Source organism: Microtus pennsylvanicus, chromosome 9, assembly GCF_037038515.1.
Source record: "Microtus pennsylvanicus isolate mMicPen1 chromosome 9, mMicPen1.hap1, whole genome shotgun sequence".
Taxonomy (NCBI): Eukaryota; Metazoa; Chordata; class Mammalia; order Rodentia; family Cricetidae; genus Microtus; species Microtus pennsylvanicus.
This window is the reverse complement of record NC_134587.1, coordinates 21,672,721-21,696,692: the sequence shown is the minus strand read 5'-3', so window position 1 is coordinate 21,696,692 and position 23,972 is coordinate 21,672,721. Positions and strand designations below refer to the sequence as shown.

The following is a 23,972-nucleotide window of genomic DNA, read 5'->3' as shown; positions in this document are numbered from 1 at the left end:
GAGGGGACTGATTAGGATTAGAGAAGGTAGAAAAATATAGAAAAGGTCAGAAAGAAAAAGTAAATCAACAGTGGAAACAAAAGAGACACGGGACAAGATGAGGCGTCGTTAGCTGACGGTGGGATGAGAGAAGTGAGGGAAAGAGGGAGGCTGAGACCCAGAAATCCACAAACAGTGGAGGAGAAGAGTGGGTGTGGGGGAGACAGACTGGGAGTATAATCCTATATAGAATAGGACCGAGCTGGCCTGCTGCCTGTCAGTGTGGGCTGAATGGAGACAGTGTGGGAATGTGGTCTCTTCCTGCTGGTTGTACCTTGGATTTCTGCCTGTCCCTCCTCTGTCTCACTTACAACCACTGCACCCCTCGGCAGGACTGTACAAGTTCAAGTCACAGATGCCACTCCCATCAGGAGTCTGGTCTGTTGTAGAGACTGCCACGTGTTCAAGCAGTCTCTCTGGGGGTTGGGATTTCAAGTGCTTTGGGTGGTCCTTTGTAAAGTGAACCAGATGTGGATCGTGGAAGATCTGGTACCATCAAATCGCTCAGCCAGGAGTTTTTCTCTTAAAATGTTCCCCTCCAATGTCAAAGGTCTTTTCCTCAGAGTGACAACTTAGAGCTCTCTCCTGCCTGCTCGCCCTCCCTACCTCTCCTCCTTCCTCCCTCCCTCTCTAAGCCTGTCTGGTACTCTGAAGTTCAGTTTTTGAGGCTCTCCATCTTACCCTTGGCTCCAGTCATTCCCTTACTGGGAACAGGGCATCCCCAACTTTGCCAATCCCTGTAGGACGGACTCTGCTTTTTTCTTGTTCTGTTTTTAAAAATTAACTATTACTCTGTTAGACTAGTTTTTCAGATGCCAGTTACCTGTCCTGATCACTATTATCTGGCTTTTCCCTGGTTTATTTCCTGGAGATTCTAACAGACTGCGCCTGCTTGTTATCCACCATTTTGGATCCGATCTTTTGAACAAAGAACTATGATGTAAAATCACCGTAACCGAAAGCCAGTTCGTCTTTTTAAATACTAAAAAATTCCCCCAAACTTAAGTTTCTTACATGTACATGAAGAAAAATGTTTTTATGATTAAGCATATGTAAACTTTTTAGAAGTTCCATTGTTTTAATTTAATCAGTGCATTTTACCAATCTCTGTTGGTGGCTATTAGGTTATTTCCAGTTTTATGTGACTGTGGTTTTGTGTACTTTTTGAAGTATGTAAGAGCTTCAGCAGAACTGATGAGCTGATGGTGAGGTGTATTTTTAGATGTTGAGTTGACTCATTGATGTTCCCATCTTGTCACATCTGTCTGCAGTACCTCTCTCCATGACCTTACCATTTTAACATGTTCTGGTATCAAATGTTGTTAGTTGTGAAAACACGCCATTAGAGTGTTGTGGGAATCCCCATTGGGCTCTGAAAAATCGAAGGTAGTTGTTTTAGAATACTGTTTCCTGGTCTGTTCTAGTGAATGCAAATATCATGACTTCATTTCTTTAGCTTGTTCACTTTGTTACTTTTATTTTTATGAATAAGATTTTAATTTAAAGGAGCCGAATGCTCTCCATAATGTGTGAAGTCAATGCAGCAGTATGAAAATCTGAATGTTGCCTTCCCCCATTCTCAGTCCCGCCCTCCTGAGCTAGGAACCATGCTGATCTGCGCAGCCCCTCTAACATGGCCTCCATGCTCCAACAAACCAGTGGGAGCTCCAGTTTCAGGCTCTTTTATTTGTTGTGTTTTAGCTTTTCATTTGGCTCTTAAAAATCACATGTCATGGTCCTTCTGAGGTCAGAAATAGCTATTAAATTCACTCTGCTAATGATTATATAGTGTGCCACCAGCTGAGATGCTGTAGTTCAAATGGTGCTTTGTGGGTTGGTGTGGACATTATTGCCAGCGATGCTGGAGATGGTGTTGTATGTATTGTTTCTGCACAGACCAGATATTGAAAAGTGCAGTTGTAGAGTCACGAGAAATGTGTATCTTTTGTTACTATTAATAGTTACCATCAGATTGATTTCCCAAAGATTTATAGCAAACCTCACTATCTGCTTGTGCTGGTCCCTAGCTCCCTGGATGGCACCACATGTTAAAATGTTTGCCAGTGACGTGAAAAATGCTATCAAGTTGTTATTTTATTTTTTCTTGCTAATGAATTCAATCAGTTTCCCCAGTATTTTAATTAATATTAACATTTTATTTTAGATTACCTGCCTGCTGTACCTGCTCCCCGGTCTACTCTTGCTCACTGCCCTTATCTCCCTCTCTGCCCCTGTCTCTCTTCCTTGAGCTTCTTTTGTGGTACTGAATGTGGAGCCCATGTCACACCTGCTGTGCTGACTGAGTGCTCCCCACTAACTAGAGTGCTCCCTGCATCTCTAGTCTTTCTTTGGCTCTTTGTATTTTCTACTAGATGTAGGGGAGCTGTTTTTCTTGCAGTCTTGAGGTTTCTTATTTTAAGAAGTTTATAAAAATGTTCCAGATCATCTTTTTGTGGATGTTTCCCACCACTTGCCATGCTCATGCATGTGTGTGTAGACCGAGGCACTGAGGCAGCTCTGCTCCCAGTCTTTTCCCACTGTGCAGCTGCCTTGGCGTCAGGAAGTTCCCGTGTATACTTGGCATCTGGCACTTTACTTCTTATTAAGTTCTAGGACTTTATTTGATTTGTGCAGAAGGTTTTGAAGTAATAAAGTTAATTACAGTTCTAAATATAACCATATAGAGCAGAAAAAGAAGCTCAAATATTCAGCTTTCTGTAACGGAAAGAGCAAGGCTGTAGAGCTCCCGCTCCACCTCCTCACAACATAATCCAGTCACCTTCAGCAGGTTGTTTAGCATGCCGCTGCTGCCCCACAGCTGCTCCACTCAAAGCTCTCAAAGCTATCAAAGCTAGCTTGTGTTTTTTAAGAACTTCAAAAAAAAAAAAAAGGCATGAGGGCCAGAGAGATGGCTCAGCTGATGCCATAAGTTCGGTCCTCGGAACTGAAGCATACCAATCCACATGAGGTACATGTGTTCATAATCCCAGTATTCCTGGGCTGAGATGGGACATGGAGACAGGGCCTCTGCCAGAAGCTTGTAAAGCCAACTGGTCTGAAGTATGCAGCGTGCCAGAAATAGCAAGAAAGACCTCAGCAAGGTAAAGGTAGAGAACCAACCCTCCGTGTCCTCTGACCTTGACCTGTGATGTGGCCTGCACACATGAGTAAGAATTATAGAATTAAGAATTATATGTGCAGAATGCCTGGCCTACAGTCAGCACTCATTCCGTAGCATCCAGCATTATTTTTAATGTTGTGGTAACAGGAAATGTACTCATGACTGCAGATTATAGCTGTGCCAAACATAAGCAAATAAATGTCTTCACAAGTGATCATATATTATATACAAGATGAAAAAAGTATCCAGTATGCTAATTTAGAGATTCAGACAAGTAGTTTTATCTGAAAAATTAACATAGACAGCATCTTGTCAAATTTGCCACTTCTAGGAAGTTTTTCTGTCCTTCCCCCACCCCCCTCCACATTGCTAGCCATGTAGACCTTAACACAAATTTAAAAAAGAAATGTTTATTTGTGGGCGAGGATTACAGTGAGTCAAACTCAGGGTTAGGGAATGTTCTGCCATGAGTATAATCCTTAGCCGCTGCCCAAACTACTTTATTAGATAAATAAGGAACAAACAGATGTTCTCTAAGGGCCGTGAAAGGTTAAGTTAAAATGGCTTTTTTTATGTAGCTAACCAGCAGTGAGGAGTGAGTGTCAGAGGAGAACGCGTGTTTAGGAAAAAGGCTGAAATGGGCACCTGGACTAAAGACGTCACCAGATATGGCCTGGCTCTCCTGTCGGTCCAATGGTCCTTGAAGGTTAACTATGTCATTATAGCTCTGGGCAGATCATTGGTCTTTCTTAATCACAGTCCTGAAGAAGCCAAGGTAACTTGTAAAAGTTTAGAAGTGAATAATACTCTTAATGAAGTTACATGCATAAAATGAAACATTTACGAGATTGAGCCAAAACAAAACGGAACACCTCTTTAATCGCTTGAACCAGATAACGAGCCTCTACAAAGGTCTTTAAGGCTAGAGCAGAACTGACCTGCACATTTTACTGGAGCAGGAGGAACACCCACAAAAGCAGCTCTAGCGTGGCTATAAGGAAACACACCTAAGACAGATCGTATTCTTCTTTCCTACTAAGTTTTCATCGCTAACCAAATTTTTTAAATCTAGCCTCGTATTTTGTGATACTATTTTTTGGATTTCATAAAGGAAGGTGAAATTTAGACTCTTGTACTATTTTTATATTTTTGGCTGTGTATACAGTAAATACTCTCTGTAGAGAAAATGAGAGATCGGGCATTTTTTCTATGTAGTTTTCCATTTCAACAAATGATGACCCTCGACCATCCAGTCAGTTCACTCCCAGATAACCGTCTTACATTAGCAGACATGCATCATGCACGTATCTTTTGTCTTTGTGTGTGCATTTGCTTTTGGAGACAGGGTCTCACCATGTAACTCTGGCTGACCTCAGATTCACAGTGATCCTCCTGCCTCTGCATCCCAGGTGCCAGAATTAAAGGTGTGCGCCACGCCTGGTGCACCATGCGTCTTAGTAGTTTTAAAATACGTACGTAGGGGAATGTCAGTCGAAGTTACTGTTGATATTTGCTGTTGTTCATAATTACTTAATATGAAATTCAAAGAAATAGCTCAATAGCAAAGGTACTACATTGTAAAGAAATCATGCTTTAAATGTCTGGTCTACCAAATCACTGCCGTATTGTCGGAAGATAGCATTACCGTTTGTTGGGTAGCACCGACCCCAGGTTCTCACTGTCCTCATGTCATGTCGCCTCGGTGTTTGACAGCAGAACTCTACAGATGTAAAGAATTTTAACCATGCTGGGAAAACCTCAAATAGTGAAAGACTTAAGAAGAATCACTGATTGTTTTGCATATACACACTTCCTATAAAAGACATATGTGCCTTTTTGGGAGGAAAACCAAATGAAGATGAGAAGGCATTGCTACTTCAGCACTTGACAAGCCCCCTAGGCTGCTAAACCACTTTTCAAAGCTTATTTACAAAGGATACAGAGCTGGCTTGAGAGATGAGGGAACTGGATGGTTAAAGAAAGATAATTGCAGTAGGCAGAAGACGGGACAATGAACAGGGCCTCTGAAATTGGAGACAATGTATAATACCTCTGAAACTATGTGTTCAATATTAAGTTCACAAAACCTTATCTCGGTGAGAGCCCTAACAGCTGATTTGTCAAGAGTCGATGAAGTGTTGCGTAACTAAGGTCCAGCCCACCTCTGTTCGTGTTTCTCTGTGACTTCAGATAAAAGCAGAACATAGTTTTATACAAATTGTCTTGTCCAGTTGTCTTTGCTGCCTTTTTAAGAGATGTGTTTCAAATGCTTTAAGGACTTTAAAAAGGATTGTCTATAAGATGTCATTGTAGCTTTTATATAAAATATTTATAAATAAATAAATTTCAGAAACTTTGCAATCTATTTTACATACAACATAAAATGATGAATGAAATGTTCAATTCACTCTTGAACTGGTGAATTGGACAGACGTCATGGCCAGGACTGTACAGTGGGATAAGAAAAGAAGGGTAGGCGTTCACAGGAGTGTGGAACAAATAAGGAGGAGCCTTGAGTTACAAGTATTGGAAACCATGAATTGCTTCATGTAGGTGCCCACACCTCACTCCCAGGGGAATATCTATTAATAATATCCTTGGGAAAACTGATGCTTTTCGTTTGAGTAAGACAGTTTTAGTTTTTCATGTCTTTCTATTACTATTGTTGTTGGTATTCAGAGGGAACTAGTTAGTACAAGGGAGATGGGTCTTATGTTCCTACTGTAATTATGTTTCTGTAATTCTGCATTGATTGGGAGACTGCTACAGAGACATTAAATTGTGATAGATCATCCGGACACTGAACACCTCTGTGGTACTAGCTGAGATCTTGAGGCTGAGAAATCCAAGGACCCTTTGTAAATATGGTTGTTTTGGTTTAGTGCCACTTAGATTAGAAAATAATATTTAGATTTTGCAGAATTTCTTAGTGGTTTTTGGTGGGGCAGTACCTGAGGTCCACCCAGGGCTTGTCTGCCTGCTGGTGAGAAGTATCACAGGATCAGGACATTGAGCTTATAATTAGTGATCCTAGAGAAGCTAAATAAGGAGAACCCAAAGAAAAACATATAGGCATCCTCCTGAATATTAACCTTCAGCAAGCGATGAAAGGAGACAGAGACAGAGACCCAAATTGGAGCACAGGACTGAAATCTCAAGGTCCAAATCAGGAGCAGAAGGAGAGAGAGCACGAGCAAGGAACTCAGGACCGCGAGGGGTGCACCCACACACTGAGACAATGGGGATGTTCTATCGGGAACTCACCAAGGCCAGCTGGCCTGGGTCTGGAAAAGCCTGGGATAAAACCGGACTCTCTGAACATAGCTGACAATGAGGACTACTGAGAACTCAAGAACAATGGCAATGGGTTTCTGATCCTACTGCACGCACTGGCTTTGTGGGAGCCTAGGCAGTTTGGATGCTCAACTTACTAGACCTGGATGGAGGTGGGGGTTCCTTGGACTTCCCACAGGACAGGGAACCCTGATTGCTTTTCGGGCTGGGGGGAGACTTAATTGGGGGAGGGGGAGGGAAATGGAGGCGGTGGCGGGGAAGAGACAGAAATCTTTAATAAATAAATAAATTAAAAAAAAAAAGAAAAAAACAAAAAAAAACTATGCCTACCTCAACATCTAAAACAATAATGACTTCAATTCACACATCTTTTGAATATATGAAAGATAGGGTGTCTTCATGTAATATACCATCAGAATGGTGCGTATCTATCTTGCCTTGGTGCCTTGAATCTAAGAAACCTAATTAGGACCCAGGGTGTTAATGACTTTAGTGCCCTGGATGGTATTGTATTGTTAAAAGGAGACAGTGTAAAGCATCATTAGTGAAAGGCTAGTATAGGTCACAGGAGAAGGAAATAGATTGACAAGCCTGGGGTCACGGTGCAGTGTCTTCAGATGAGAACAACCTCAGTATTAAATGAGAGGAAATATTAACACAGAGGAGCAAGATCTTAGAGGGGGGGCAGGAGAGGGAAGCATTGGACAGCGGGGGCCACTCTCTCCACTAAGCCTGGAAGAGCACGGCAGTGACTGCAGATAGAAACCGACGTCGTGAAGGCTTCACGGGTTGCACAGAAGGGCCTGCTGCTCTTTCTTCACTGGCAGCACCACTGCCATAGAAACCGCGATAGCTTCTCCTGCGGTGATGAAGCAGGCAGCCAGGAAGCGAGCACACACCGGCGATGCCGATGAGCAGGTGAGGCCGCACGGCTTTTGCCTCGAAGCACAATGAACCTTGACACACACGTGGCAAATTCCTGGCCTGCACCAGAAGGGAAAAGAAGAGAGTGTAAGACACTGTATGGTTTCCAGGTCTGATGACTGGACGATTATATAACATGCTGGTGGTGAGGAATACTATGAACACTCTATGCTAATAAGTAGAGCCCGTGAGAGCCAAGAGAACACCCTCCCTTCTGGAAGGCACCTCAGTGTCGGGTGTGGAGGAGTGCGTAGTCTGTACCAGAGAGAGTTGTAGGAAAAGAAGTATTTTTAGGGAAGAACTACATTGCCGTTAAAGCTGGTGGGTATTCTTAGTAACCCAGAGGTGGCGAATATTCTGGGTAAGAAAGGAACGGCGTGTAAAGGAGGTTTGTAAAGCAGAGTGGGACCTCCACGGGGCACAGTTGGAAAGGGTCAGGGCATGTGGCACTATGGCCATCAGAGAGGATTTAATGAGGGTGAGAGAGTGGGCACCCCAGGAGGTGAAGTGTGGCCCAATTTTAGGACCAACACCAGCCTTTGAAGCTAAGAGCCGAGTGCAGCTATTTCTGCTTATCAAAGGAGGTAGGAGTGGAGGCATCTAATCCTGGATGCTTCTGGAAGCCAGAGCAAGGCATGGTAGCCTCAGACACAAATGCACAGAATTCCTGGTGCTGCTGTTTCAAAGAAACACGGAAATCATTTTCAGGAGGAAGAGAACTAAAGCCTGGGAGTTGAAGCAAAGAGGAAAACCTAAGGAGGAAGGGAGACAGGAGGAGAGAGATTTTAAGCTACATGAACTTGCACAACAGATGGATACGTTTAAGGGCGAAAGGAGACTAGAAATCTCAAAAATAGAAAATATTTTCTTTGGGACAAACCCAGTGTATGAACTAAAGCCTAAACAAGGCACTGATGATTTAATACTAAGGAATTCTTCATGGCTATGGCTCAGAAAAATAAAAGAGAAAACCTTAACTATAGACTGAATATGTGGATCAGTATTCCACCTGAACAGAACAAATAGGCGGAATGAAGCCTTTACACTGCACTGTTGAGCTGAACTAGACAAGAAGGTGGGTCACAGACGCTGAGCCCCACAGTCAGACTGACGTTCTCCCTGCAGAGGGCTGGGTGCTGTGGCCTGAATATAAGATGTCCCCATGTTCCTACACTGAGGGCTTGGTGCCCCTGCTGGTGCTGCTGTTTTGAGAGGTTCTGGAAGCTCCAGGTGGAACCTAACAGCAGGAAATAAGGTCACTGGTGTCCTTGCTGGTGTCTCTGCCCTGACTCCTCTCTGTCCCTTTCCTCTGCTTTCTGCCTGCCATTGGGCCTTACTCCTCCCCACCATGATGGACGGACACCTGAAGCCATGAGTTTGTTGCTGCCTGTGGCCTGCATATGAGGGCTGCTCAGAGCGAAGAATCCTGGTCCAGTGAGAAAGCCCCATAGAATTCCAGCTTTACCACAGGGCGGTGTTTCCCATAGAAGACAAGTGGGACTGTGCTAGCAAAGGAGAGTTCTTTTCCCCCTGAGAGTTTGATGTTTGTGAAATTCTAAAACCTTAAATAGCCAGTACACCCAAAAAGTAAATGTTGGTGATTGAGGAACTAACAAACCAAAGTATAAGCCAGGTAGACTCCCAAAAAGGAGGGAGGGAGACCAGATCCAATGCAGTGAGTGCCGGGGGGTGGGGGGACCTCACCGATTGCCAGCTGAGGTGGAAGTTCAGCTGCTTTGAAAAATAATCCAACAGCCATTAGGAGATAAAATTGGGGGCTGGAGAGAAGCTCAGCAGTGAAGAGCACTGTCTGCTCTTCCAAAGGACCCAGGTTCAATTCCCAGCACCCACGTGGCATCTCACAGCTGTCGCTAACTCCAGTTCCAGGGGATCCAACACCCTGACACAGACATGCATGCAAACAAAATAGCAATGCACATAACATAAAAATAAAGAATAAAAAGAATCTTCTGTGATAAGATTGTTTTTTTTTAAGAAAGAAAATAAAATTGACGATGTATATCCCTTTAAGTAGAAATAACCCTTCAGTATCCGCTCTGAAGAAGCCTGGCTCGTATGCACAAGGTTTAATCAAGAATGTTTGTTTTACAGAATGCTTATAATTGCATAAGCGATTAGGAACAACTAGGTCCATCATGATGAGAACATAAATACATGTGGTGTTATCATAAAGTGGGGTATTATTGATCACTGAAAATTAATGAGCAAGAACTGCCCATACTGATACTGATAGCTCAGAATCTTACTATATTAAAATTAACCTGCAAAGGATGTGTACAGCATGCTATTTACATAAATATAAATATGTAGACTCGGTAACATAAATATTCATGAGAATAACTTACATCAGATCCAGAAGAGAGAAGAGTGGAAGCCAGGAGAAGAAAACCTAGGGCTATGATTGTACTTTAACATAAGATACCAATCTACAGGCTCTTAAGGCAGCAAAAGCAGGTCCTAGCAAAGCAGTGGGGCTTGCTTTACCTGCCCTGTTCCTCACTTTCACAGAAGTTGATTGCTTTCTTATCTGCACTTTTCCTATGTAACCGAAGTATCTCACAATATTCAGAAACTGGGTGAAAGGAACTTCTGTCACTGAAAAAGGAGCCAACATGAGGCAGGCCAAGGTGGGGCCCATGGGGTGTTTTGTGTGCAGAGATTCATCACAGCTGAGTGCCTGTACAGAAGGAAGGAGCAGCAGGAACAGGCAGGAAGGGTAGAAACCTCAGTGCAGAAGACAGAGCCTTAGCCATGCCCAGAAGGAAGAAGCATCTCTGGACCCAGCCTTTCCAGGACTCTTTAGGAGGCGTGGCCAAAGAGTGTGCCCATGACAAGGGGTTCTTGGGGTCTTGGTAGTAAGCGAGCTAGGGCCGTGAACCCTTCTCCCTGGACTGGGCAGACCTGTCCACTGTCATCATGAAATGCAGCGTGATTTCTGTTGCCCTGATGTTCCCTCGGTCTTTATTGATGCATTTATGACTGCAATGAAGTTAAGATGAAGAGCCTTGTAATGCATGTACAGATTATCTCTTAGAGCATATTATTGGTACCTTCATTTTCTTGGTAAGGCTGCGGCTTTATTGGCTGGACTTTTAAGATAGTCACATGTTATCTCTGCAGATTCTTTACATTTTTATCTCCTTACTACTCCTTCCCCTTAATTTAGATGCCCAGTCCTGAATACTGATTAAGGACCAGTCACATTTTTATGTTTAGAGGATAACATATACAAATGATATCTCTGCTTAATTATCTTAATGAGTTTTATTTTAGAAATCATTGGATGTGTTTTTGTATGACTACATAATGCTACCTTCCTCATCAGTCAAAGTACGCAATAGGGACAGAATTATCAAATTCTTAAAACCCGCTTGTTCTTCTGGGTCCCAGTTACATAAGGTGATTGGCTTGTATTCTGTAGAAATATTTATCTTAAACAAAACGAACATATATTTTATCTGAAAATGTCCACGAGATAACAGTTGCCTAGTCTTGCTTTCCAGCTTTCTGGTCCTCTGCCTTTGGCACTGTGATGATGTCCTGCTAGTGAGAAGTGTGGACCCATAAGCAGAGTGATTTTGAAAAATAAGTGGGTAATGTTCAATTGTGTGGACTCTGGGCCTGCCTGATAGAGGTACAATACAGACTTTGTTCTACCCTTTAGGGTGTTATATTGACTCCAGGGAGTTCCGGCACGGATTCCTAGGCCTCCCAACCACTCCACGCCTATGGCTGTTTCTGAGGTGCCTCAGTGCTCCTGGTGACACACAGAATGTGCATTGGGGGGGGCGGTGTCTGTGTGGGGAACTTGACCTTGAGGCCTGATTTAGGAAGTGATGCCAGTAGGCCGAGGTGAGGGAAGAGAGGAGACTCCCTTTTCCTGGAGCCAGTGTGAGGTGAACACGTGAGTCGCTGGCTGGCTGGAGTGTGTCTTAGGCCAGGGCAAAGTTACTTGCTCTGGCTATGAGTAAGAAATATGAGAAACTGTGTCTTGTCCCTAACTCCAATGAGAGATTTGCTCTACAGTCTTTTGAAAGGTGGTTTCAGAGGTCAGAGGAGATGCCACAAACACAATTTAAAGATCTACCATGATAGGTTTTTTTTTTCTATAAAAGGAACTTATTTTTTCATGGCTGTGTTCTTACTTGAAGTCTTGCTCCAATGGAGTAACTTGGATGGCCCTAAGTGGAAAAGCATGGCAGCCCCAGTCCCTATTTGTCACTGAGAGCAGGGTATGAGCAATGTCAACAGAAACTTGGGGACCTGGGAGTGCCTTCCTGGACTAACTTGATACAAATGGCCAGTGTTGTGGAGAGAGACATATCTAATAAACAGCTGAGCAAAATGGATAAAAGAATAGATCACACACACACACACACACACTCACTCACTCTAAAACATTGCAAGGTGAGCATGATGCTCTCCTTAACTTACCTTAAGTTGATACAGAGCAGCCTGGCATGTCCTGTCTGGTCTTCTCTGCCCCCCCCCCCCATCGCAGTCATTATTGCAGCACTGTTTGCCAGCTGCTGTTCATCCAAGCCTTATCCAGCGAGCCTGCGCCTCCGAGTTCACTGGGAAAGGATCTCAGGACCAGAAAGTGATGAGCAGTTGAGGATCGCTTCTCTAAAACTATTCTAAGACTGGTTCCTTTTCTGCGCAGAAACTATTATTTTCCTCAGGCCCATCTGTTGATACTTGGGCTTGGTTCCTGAGCTGTGGGTGTTCTGTTTAAAACGTTCTTGGCAAGTTTCTTTGTTTCAGGTTTAAATTTGGATCTTTAATCCCTTTTGGACTGATTGTTGTACAGGTGACAAAGATAAGAATCTAACTTCATTCTTCTGTAGGGAGAAAGCCAGTTTTGCTAGCACCGTTTGTTAGATAGGCCATCCCCCTCCTTCCCAAAGTATATTTTTTACTCCGTTGTCAAAAATTATATGTACATAGTTTTGCTGTTTTATTTCCTGTTCTTCTGTTCTATTCCATTGCCCTATCCATTTACTTTATGCCAATACCAGGCTGTTTTCATCATTGTAGCTCTCTATAGTATAATTTGAGGGAGTATATTGTGATATCGCCAGTATTATTCTCATTCCTTAGGATTGCTTTGGCTGTTTGTGATCGTTTGTGGTTCTATATAAATTCTTTTATTATTTTTCCTGAACCTTTGAAATATGACATGGAAATTTTAAATGGTATTGTGTTAATTCTATAAATTAATTTTTATAGCATAGACATTTTCATAATATTAATTTTCCCTACCTAGAAACATGGAATATATATATATTGTTTAGTATCTTCTGTCATTTGAGGAGGTCTTTCACATCTTTGGTTAGATATGTTTTTTTAGTGCTTAATTTTAACTGGTTATAATGGCAATTGCATTTAATCCCAGCACTTGGGAAGCTGAGACAGGAGTAGAATCTCAGAGTGATAGGCCAAGCCAGGCCAGGCCAGGCTACCTAAAGAGATAGTGAGACTGTCTCCTCCTCCATCCCATATGTGCTCTTGTGCATATGCACACATACACGCACACACACACACACACACACACACACACACACACACACACACACATACCTTAATTTTGAAGGTAGTTCAGTGAGCATAGCTAACAGGCAGCCCACAGAGTGGGGGAAAGCCTTCACCAGCTACACTGCAGACAAGAGACTGATATTCAGAATCTATAAAGAATTATAAAAACTAAATGGTAAAAAATAAGTAAATGAAATGACCAATCAACAGTTGGACAAATAAACTGAATAGACAGTTTTTAAAAACACAAATGGCAAAAAAAAAAAAAAACCACAAATAGCCACAGTATTAAATATCCCCAGCCACTGGGGAAATACAGATTAAGACTGTTTTAAGTTTCCACCACACTCCCATCAAAATGACTATCATTAATAAATCTGACAGCAAATCTTGGAAAGGATGTGGAGAGAAGGAACCCTTATCCAACGTTGCAAATTAATACAGCCATTGTGGAAATCAATTTGGAGATTTCACACACACACACAAAATCTAAAAATAGAAATACGATGTGTCCCAGCTGAGCATCTACCCAGAAAATTCCCTACTCCACCATAGAGATATTTGTGCCCTGTTCACTGATGTTTTATTCACGATAACAAAGAATTGGACAACTTAGATTATATATATATATATATACACATCTATGACTACTATAAAGAAAAATTAAATTAAAATTTTGCAGGAAAATGAATGAACTTAGAATGTATAAAATTAAGAAAGGTCACACAATTGGAGAAAGAAAAATCTGTCATGTTCTCTCTCGTGCAGAATCTAGACAAGAATCTGTGTATATATAAATGCATGTACATGTGGGTACAGATATACACATGAATAGAGAAAATAGAAAAAGTTAACCATGGGGATGGATGTGGAAGAACTGAAAGCAGGTAATAGATACAATTCATGAAAGAATATTAAATGCAGTTGTTTTTCTAGCTCTAATTCTGTAATTTTTTGTGGTGGATAGGTGCATAAATATATTCAGTACTGAGTAAAAAATGTGAATGAGAAACTCCAGCTTCCGTTCTAAATTCCTCTTCCAACTGTGTGGAAGGAAGCTCATGAGTTGTATATAGACTTCAGATATGGCTAATTTTGGTTTGTGTTTTTTTTTATATTCAAGATTTTATAATAAAAGCTAAAAAATAAAAACACATGTAACTATTTTAAGAATAGTCCATGGAATTTACAAAACCAATGCTGTCAAGTAGTCGCTGCAGAGAAGTAAATGTTCTGACAAACAAATATTAACACAGTCATAACTATTTCTTTAGTGTTCACGCGCCTGCTATGTCGAGCTCTAAGTCATTGTCAAATTAAAGTACTTGCATTTAGATAGATGTGTGGGAAGATACCATGGTGCACGAGACCTTGGTGTATTTTTGCAGATGTCAGTTCTAACTTGAAGTTTTAGTAAGTAATGTGTCTGCTTTGATCTTTTGGTGCTTGATAGCATGATGTGCTCTCTGTTTATCAAGTCCAGTCAAGCTAACAAAGAGAAGCATAAATTAAGTATAACCACCTAATCATAAAATTGGTTTGCTTTTCTGATACAGCATAAAGAATATTTCTCTAGACATCTTTCCCATTTCTCAGGACAAGTTCAGAGTCCACAGTCCAGCATGTTCTTTTTATTTGTGTCCTGCAGGGTAGCAACATAGATAAATTGTGAATAGAGCAAACTCTTTTGTCTATATTCTAGAATATACTATAGAATATACAGCCAGACACTCACTGTGGCGTCCGTGTATCTCCATAGTGCAGTGACTGTATCAAGCATGGTACCGTGATTCCCATCATGGAGATCTCTGTGTGGTTTTAGTGTGGTCCTGATATGCCATATAGCAGGGGAGATATAAAAATTAGCCACTGAGGAGAAGCTCCAGATGTTTGCTGTGTTCACATGTAAACATCAGATAAGGGTCTGCACACCCTCTGTTTAATGTTACACTCTGAAGAGTACTGTTTAAAACCTTACTAGAATTGAAAACAGAGGGCTCCTAAGCAAGCAAGAGACCCACGTGTGTACAGTAATTGCTCGTAGCCTTCAGGACCCGAGTGGCACACGCCTCGCTGTAGCTTTATGTGATGAGTATGTTCCTGTGTTTCCTGTGACAAACATGAATCCTTGTCTTCCTGAGCAGCAAACTTGGTCGCCTTATCTACCTTTTATCTCCTTGACTCACAGGAGCTTCAGTTCCAGCGACTCACCCGAGAACTGGAAGTGGAAAGGCAGATTGTTGCCAGTCAGCTAGAAAGATGTAGGCTTGGAGCAGAATCGCCAAGCATCGCCAGCACCAGGTACAGGGCCAATGGCTCTATCTTTATGCCCCAAATTACATGTCTCGGTCGGTTAGCAGGGCTGCAGCGGCCCATCCTGTAGAATGCTGTTCCTGTTCACCTCCATTCCGAATCAGACACCAGAAATGCCTGTTCATTTTCCTTGTACGAAGCCGCGGACAGTATTGATTGTCCTTCCGTCCTGTGCTGAAGTGTCTGATACAGCTCTGGTAAGCTCTTGCAGCAAAGGAGGGCTGCTGCCTTGAGAAACGTGACATCTTGCATGCGTGCCATTGATGGACAGGTCACAGTTAGTGGCTAGCTGTTTGGTAGAGTTGGCCGGTGCTTCAGCAACATGGCACGGACTCTTAAAGCTAATACATATCTCTAAGTGGAATGGACTAGTTGGCCTTTAGAAAGGCTTTCAGTTTTTCTAAAATCTGTGAAACCGCTTTATAGAACAATTACACTCAAATAATCCAAAGTGTTCGATGTGGTAAGTACAAAATGATCACATTTTTAAGGTCGAATACAGTAATTACAAACAGCATTTAACTGAAAATAATATTTAATCACAATTTTTTTCTATTTAAATAGCCTCTTCTACTCTTTAAAAAGATCGCTATTGGGTAAATTACTACCATATATTCAATGCATTAATCCCTGCTTATCTGTAGATCTGTTTCTTAAAAGTTAAGGATCACTAGAAGGATCATTATTTGTTAACAGTCACAATTTTAAGCGTATGTGACCTGTAACCCTACAGCCCCAAATCCCATCAGTCATATCTAACTAATTTTGGTTATTAATTTTGAATTATTCTCCCGGTTTCTGCTGTTACTCATTGGAGACATCATCTTCCTGACTAAGATGCTGCCTGTAGCCTCTCTTTTCTAGTTGGTAGTTGGTATGGTTTTTAATCTCTCAGACTTGGTTTACTTGAATGCTTCAGCCTCAGCCTTGACCGGTGTGCGCTGGGGTGTTTAAGCCATCAAGCATACAAATAAAGTCGGTAGGACTATTGAAGGGTGTAAACACAGATGAACCTATTTTTTTATATCTGGGAAGTCTTTTCCTTTTTTCCATTTAAAAACATGTTTATTTATTTGGTGTATGTGAGTGTGTGTATGTGTGAGTGCTCATGCTGTGGTGTACATGTGGAGGTCAGAACAGACTGCAGGCATTGGTTCTCTCCCTCTTCCGTGTTTGTCCCAGCCAGGAGTCAAAGTGAGGTCATTAGGCTTGGTGACAGGTGCCTTTACCCACTGAGCCATCTTGTTACCTATGTAGTCTTTTATACTAAGAAAACTTACACATAAGCAAGGTGTACTATTATAAATATAATATATAACATATGCTACCATATATTACAATATTATATATTCTAAATTATGCCTTATGGTAACCAATGAAATAATTTACCAAAGGAGGGGACATTATAAAAGCAAAAATTATCTTTAATTCTAATCAATAGTTTTTTCTTAAAGCTATCAATAGTTTTAGCATTAAAAAGAGAAATCTACAGATTCAGGAATATGATGCTATGAGTGTTTTCAAAAAGGATGGGCAAGATGAATAGAAAAATCTTTATAGTAGTAAGAAAATAATCCAGTATGGGTTGGGCAGGATGTCTGGCACTCGCAATAGCTGACTCAGAAAAAGTCAGATTTATCCTGCTAAACTTAAAAAAAAAATCCATATTAATAATAAAAGTTTATATCTAGAGAAAATGAGGGGAAAAGCCACCAAGCTTTGAGCTGCCTTTGCAGAAGCTGGAGCGTCACCAGACCCCCAGATAAGCCCTGGGGTCGTGTTTAATGTCCATGCAGGGGCTAAGGAATGAAGACTTAGCTATGTACAAGTTGGTGCATTTGAATTTGATTATCTCATTAAGTTGTGTCTTAAAGGGCTACACACAAAACACGTACCATACTCTTGCTATTTGTGGATTTGAAGTCCAGTGAAACTGTCCCCATTATTCAGGAATTCCCGTCTTTGGAACCCTCACCTCTAAAAATGAGCTCACAGTCAGATTTTGTAAAGCATAACACCACCACCACCACCACCACCACCCCCCCCCCCGCAAAAGAATGGGATTTTCCAGTGTGTACCCTTTCACAGACATATCCACGTGTACTATCTCCTTCACCAGAGCGGAGGAGCCATAATGAGTCCAGCACACAAAAATAGCACAGACTCAACAATGGGGACGTTGACGGGGGTGAGGGGCAGTTTTACATGCTACACTGCATTCTGATTCAGTAAAAGTTTGCATTAAAATTTTTCGTTGGGGGAAGAAAACTTGACAATGAATAAGAAATCAGTAGGCAGAAAAACAGGGTCCAGTTCCCAGCTCCTCAAACCAGAAGCCAATGTATTAGGTATCCATACAATCCCACAAATGGACCTTAGTTTCAGGTGTCCTTCCCCACCCCGACCCCTGCTCCCTGTTTGATTCTCTTATTCCAGTCTCCCCTCCTTGTCTATTCTTAGATATCTATTTTATTTCCCCTTCCTAGAGAGAGCCATCTCCCTTCTGTCCCCTGCCACCACCCCCAGTTCCTTTCTCTTTACCTATCTCTATTGTAGCTTGCTTATCAATGACTTAACTGCTAATGTTCACATTTAAGGGAATACATACCATATTTGTCTTTCTGGATCTGAGTTATCTCAGTCAAGATGATTTTTTTCTGGTTCCATCTATTTACCTGCATTAGTTTTTAGTGGTGGGGTAATAGTCCATTGTGCAAAATGTACCACCTTTTATTTATCCGTTTATCTGTTGATGAACATCTAGGCTGTTTCTAATTTCTGGCTGTTATGAATAGAGCAGGAATGACCATGTTTGAGCAAGTGTCTCTATAGCATGATGTAGAGTCCTTTGGGTATATGCTCAAGAGTGGTATAGCTGGATCTTGAGGTAGATCAGTTCCCATCTTTCTGAGAAACCGCCACACTGATTTCCATAGTGGCTGTACGAAGTTTGCACTCCCTCCAGTAATGGGGGAGGAGTGTTCCCCTTGCTCCACAACCTCGTGTGCCTGAGTTGTCATTTGTTTTAATGATTTTAACCCTTCTGATGTGGATAAAATCTCAAAGTAATTGGGATTTGCATTTCCCTGATGATTAAAGATGTTGAACATTTTAAAAGTGTTTTCTCTGCACTTTGAGTTTCCTCTTTTAAGAATTCTCTGTTTAGAACTGTACCCCATTTTAAATTGGCTTATATGTTTCCTTTATATGTAGGTTTTTTTTTTTTTACTTATTTATTTCTTTTGGCTATTAGTCCTCTGTTGGACGTGTAGCTGGTAAAAATCCTCCCATTCTGTAGGCCGCCACTTTGTCCAAATGACCTGTCCTTGGCTGTGCAGAAGCTTTTCCGTTTCATGGAGTCCCATTTATTAACTGTTGATCTTCGTGCCTATTTTATCAGTGTTCTGTTCATGGAGTCTTTTCCCATGCCAGTTATTCACACTTGAAATTGTTCATAAGTGAACCCGTGATAAAAGATCATAAACAATATTTTGGAACAACCCCAATCTAAGATAGCGATACCTTTTCAAAGGAAGGAAGAAGTTACCAATTACTAAGCTTTGGCCAAATCTGTAAAATTGTATTTAACAGAGCCATCTGGATCAAACGTGACCAAATATTAACATCTGTTGAGTGAGGGTGTATTTGCTATATGCATGGCTTATAAACTTTAATTTTTAAGATATTAATTAAGGCTATATAGTTGAATGATATGATTAAATAGATTTGCTTTAAAATCTAACATAAATACTGTGGTAACAGTATAATTACTGTCAATTATTTTCTATTTTGTGTGTGTTTCATGTTTGCTTCTTACTGTCTCATGTCAAAAGCCACCACATTGCTGGGGCTTCATCTGTTCACGCAGGCAATGTCGCCCCTCAGTTGTGGGGAACATCGTTTGGCCATCTGTAGGTGGTAGATGCAAGACACATGAGAAGGAACCAGGCAGCCAAGCAGATGTGCTTTGCAGTCTTTAGCGTTACACCTAGGTCGAGGTTCTTCATTCATTCCACGCCCCCACTCAAGTCTCATCTCAGGTCCGATCTCCTTGTGTTCCTGATGCCCCAGCTAAATGCTCTCCTTTCCACAGTCTTTCCCACGTTCCTGGGGGCAAGTCATTTCCCTCCAATGGACTCATAGCTGTTTGTGTGTGCCTCTGTTAGCTCATTGTGGTGCTGAGGCCCAACCATTGTGTGCCAGTGGCTTAGCTGCCCGTCTCCCACCCCAGTGCTCATTAAATGAATAGTGGACCTTCCTGAGGAACAGCAGCTTTGGGGTTCACCAGACGATGCTCTGCATGTTCCTCACTTGGTATCCTTGGCAGAACTTGAGGGTATTTTCCAGAAGATCCACAAATGCGGTAGACACGACTACTCAGCTCTGAGGGCAGCATCGCTGCACGTCAGTCGGGAGCCATTCAGAGGATGTTAGGACAGGGAATAGTGGTGTTCTGTTGTCTCGTGTGAGAGACGCTCTACCCCTGCGAGCCTTCTGGCCCCTTGCTGTCCACTTTGGAATCAGCGTATAAAGATAAAACTAGAAGTTGGCTCTGAGACTCAGACCCCTCTGCAGTCAGCCTCCTGATTGACTCAGAGGACACTAGTAGAACCCCTGCTCAGAACCAGGAAGCTTCCTTTGGGATTTTTTTTTTCCTCCATTTTTTTTATGTGTGAAATGAGTTTAATAAGAAAAACAGGCATTTTATAACCAGTTTTCTTCCTTAAGGTTTTGATTTGTTAGTGAAGATAAGGAACTCTGTGAGACTGTGTAACGTTTTGTCTTCTAAATATGCAGCAAAAGAAAATAAAAGCATATTTTATTGGCTTTTCAGTCGCACATAGTTTTTGCCATTTCTGTCCTCACTCTGAATAAAAGGGAGGTAGCGCGATGAGGTCCTTCCAAGGGACACTGTTTCAGCAGGGAACAGTTCAGTTCCCCTGCACTTGAGCCTCATCTGCTGTGTGCCCCATTCAGAACTTTAAGACAATCTCAGTGAGATTGCTTAGATTTTCTGTTAATCACCCCAGAAGAAGTGTTCCAAGCAAAGCAGCGAAAAGATGATTTTATATGATTTTCCATTTGTCTTATGTTCTGGCATTCCAGCATATATAAACTATGGTACTGATAGACTTATAAGGCTCCTGCTGTGGACTCAGTGGTGTCAGTATGCAAAGGGGATGGATGATACTAAACATCTCACTTCAGTCTTGAAAGGCCCTTAAAGTGGGTGAAGGTGCTCATTCTGAGAACACCGTAGCTGGTCTAGTTAATATTTCATCTCATCTAAATGCACTTGAAACATCTTTGAACATATAAAAACTAAAAATAAAGTGTGAGGATTAGGGGAAAGTGGAGGTAAAATTTAGAGAGATAGGATGGAGCCAAGACTAAAATAGAACAATAACAAAAAATGTATATGTAGCAAGCATTGCCTTGCTGAGGTTGAGAGCCAGTTTTGCCCCGAGCATCCTAGCAGCCATGCTGGAGACAGAAGCAGTCCTGATGTAAGTGTGCGCTAGATGGAAGCAAACCTCGCTAATGAATGTCACAGTGTCAGTGTATAAGAGGGAAATGAACCAGGCTGCTCAGGAGGATCCTCCCATCCTGGGTACCAAGACTTCGGTGGTTTCTCCTGTGTAGTCACACCAGGAGAGCACTGTTTGACCCTCAGTGGTCTCCGCCAACAGACTGCACAAACAAGTTCATATAGGGCCATTTCTCATTGCTAAATGGAATCTAGATGGATGAAATGGCACCTTTGCTAAAAGTAATTCCCCTGGGGGCCAATTCTGACATCTAGCTTGGCTCAGGGTGATATTTAGCACGTGTAGATAGATGAATTGCTCTCCGGTCCGCTAAGCAGGCAGCCTGCCATGACTGCTTCTGTCAGCATAGTTTTTGAGAGTCATGGCTGGTGAGAGATGCTGAGATGTGCGGTGTCCTGTGTTGCAGTTCACTGCACAGGTGTGTTATATGTACATTCGTGACAGAAACAGCTCCCAGGCAGCGCTGCAGTAGGCACAGCACTGCATGCCATGAGAGAGCCTCACAGCGCACAGGAGCCCCACAGAGCAATGCATCCTGTAAAACGTGCAGGTTTTGATGAAGATGGGATTTGGTCCATTTCTCCCTACAACAGCATCAGTGGAGGATTCTGCTCACGGTAGTTACGTTTAGGTTTGACGGGGAAATGAAACAGTAGAAATACTTGGTAGCCACCACAGGACGCTGCCATCTGGACTCTGCCCAATTCTTCACCCTGGAACCTGCCCTCTTTTGTTCCCGAGAGCGTGGAAAGGGGGTAGAAGGAATTTGGTAACCAAGACCATATTCTCAGTCTGGATTTTATTGACTGGAGTTAAATAATGATCACCTTAGACAATTTATAAAATGCAAAGGACAAAAAAGAGAAAAATCTATAATCTTGCCACTCCGAGATAACTACCGTATTTTAAAGTCAGATGTATTGAAGTATAAATTGCAGCCAATCCACCCCTTTGTAGTACAGTTTTATGATTTCTAGCTGACACAATTGGCATAGAATTGTATGGCCACCTCCTCAATCCACCGAGAGTATTTTCATCAGCCTCCCCAAAATGTTCCAGCTGCTTTTAAAACCTTGCTGCATTTCTCTCTTCAACTTTTTCTTAAATGAAAGTATTTCCCAAGAGTAACTTTTCTTCTTATTCTTCATCTTGCACTCTGATATGCCAGGCTTATTAGTTGAACAACTTTTAACAGCCCCTAATTGTCCAAGAAACCCCAGGGAAGCAATAGCTTGGAGCCCGAGGGTGCTCATTTGGCAGTGGGTCGAGATTCCTGCAGCCTTCCAAAGGCAGGGGCACAGTGAGCGAAGGGAGGCCAGGGGAAATCCTCCCTACCAGCTGAAGGAAGCAGCCTTCCAAAGGCAGGGGCGCAGTGAGCGAAGGGCGGCCAGGGGAAATCCTCCCTACCAGCTGAAGGAAGCAGCCTTCAGGTGTACAAGGAATGCCTGGATCCACATCTCATTCAACAAGGAAATTACACTAGTTGCTCATCTCGTTGGGTCACCGCAGGAATAGGAAACAGAGTTAGGATAGAAGTCAGTAATTGAAAATGCCTTACAATCCTTGAGACTAAGTTTTAGTGCAGGATTTGAAAGCTGTTCCTGGTGACAGACATGAGATTTATTCTCTGTTGCCCAGAAACTCTCCTTAACTGCTGGTCTTTGTTTCTCAGTTACTTCTAGATGAGTTGTAATTGGTAAAATGTGTTTCTTTGCAAGCTATAGATCTATTTCCCAAACTTTATCTTATGAATCACAATATTTATGAAGATAAAAGTACTCAATTTCCATCTGCATTGAAGTAAAAAAAAAGAGGCTAAAGTTGCAGACTGTATTTTTATTTACCCATGTGATGTTCAAATGCACTTACCTTAAAGGGAAGCACAATGTTGTCTACCGGCAGCTGCTGCTACCTTAAAGCTTGCCGATTGCAAAAACCCGTCCTTATAGCTGCATAAAGGAAAAGGGGGTGTGGGTGGCCCCGCTGACATTGCTACCATCACATTCGCCCCAAGATTCTCGCTCTCATCTTTTTTTTTTTTTTTTTTTTTTTTTTTTTTTGGATTTTCGAGACAGGGTTTCTCCGTAGCTTTTGGTTCCTGTCCTGGAACTAGCTCTTGTAGACCAGGCTGGCCTCGAACTCACAGAGATCCTCCTGCCTCTGCCTGCTGGGATTAAAGGCGTGTGCCACCACCGCCCCGCTCTCATCTTATTTTAAAACCCCAGTCAAGTAGAACTCTTGATGGTTTCAAAAAGGCTGTGCGGCCTTGACAGTCTTATTGCCACTAAGTAAGAGAACTGTTAGCTTTTAATGAAAAGAGTTGATTCCCCGCTGCCACTGAAGACCCTGGAAAAGTGTCACGGCTTTGCATTTTATAGGGTCATCTGGGTGCCCATCAGGCTTCTGTGGATACCACTAAAGATTCTGAAAGTGTTTGGGGCTGACAGTAGCAGTAAAGGTTTCTTCATGGTTCAGATCTTTTTCCATGAATATTTTTTAAATCATTGTAAAATAAACTGCCTCAAATAATGCCTTCTTTGAAATGAAGAGTCTTTGAAAAGATTGTCTGTTCCTTGACATTTACCACTTCGGGATGATATTTGACATTTAGTGCCTTCGAAACTTGGGGGATTTTTATTATTGTTTTTAGATGATTGTTTTAATGAGATAATTCCATATAACCTTCAGATTCGTACTTTCAAAGTACAGAGATCAGTGGGGTTTAGTACATTCATAAAGATGTTCACCTATTAGTGCCACTGCCCCACTCGTCCCCTCTCTCAATGCTGGGAGCTAGTTCCTGTCGCTGTGGCTCCATTCTGGATGTGTGTGTGTGTGTGTGTGTGTGTGTGTGTGTGTGTGTGTGTGTGTCTGTGTGTGTGTGTGTCTGTGTGTGTCTGTGTGTGTGTGTGTCTCTGTGTGTGTGTGTCTGTGTGTGTGTGTCTGTGTGTGTGTGTGTCTCTGTGTGTGTGTGTCTGTGTGTGTGTGTCCGTGTCCTGCATTACATTCGGTCCTTTATATCTGATATCTTGCACTTCATGTTCATCGATCTTGTATATTGCTTACCTTTTTATTTCCAAATAATATTGCATTTATATAGACAAGCCATATCTTCCTTGCCATTCATTATTGGCCACTGTGAAGAGTGCTGCCTTTGACTTTTAGGGGAACACCCA

General features: G+C 42.1%; 1 protein-coding gene across 34 annotated transcripts in view; it reads left to right on the top strand.

The window, feature by feature from the left end:
• Pkp4 (plakophilin 4) overlaps positions 1–23,972 on the top strand; it is a 209,640-nt gene that overhangs the window by 102,873 nt on the left and 82,795 nt on the right. For all 34 annotated transcript variants that reach the window (XM_075985156.1, XM_075985158.1, XM_075985155.1 and 31 more), the window contains one exon: positions 15,123–15,235. Coding sequence is in view for 25 of the 34 variants with exons in the window: in XM_075985141.1 (XP_075841256.1) it covers positions 15,123–15,235 (113 nt within the window). In the remaining 9 variants the exon portion in view is untranslated. The remainder of the gene's footprint in view (positions 1–15,122; positions 15,236–23,972) is intronic.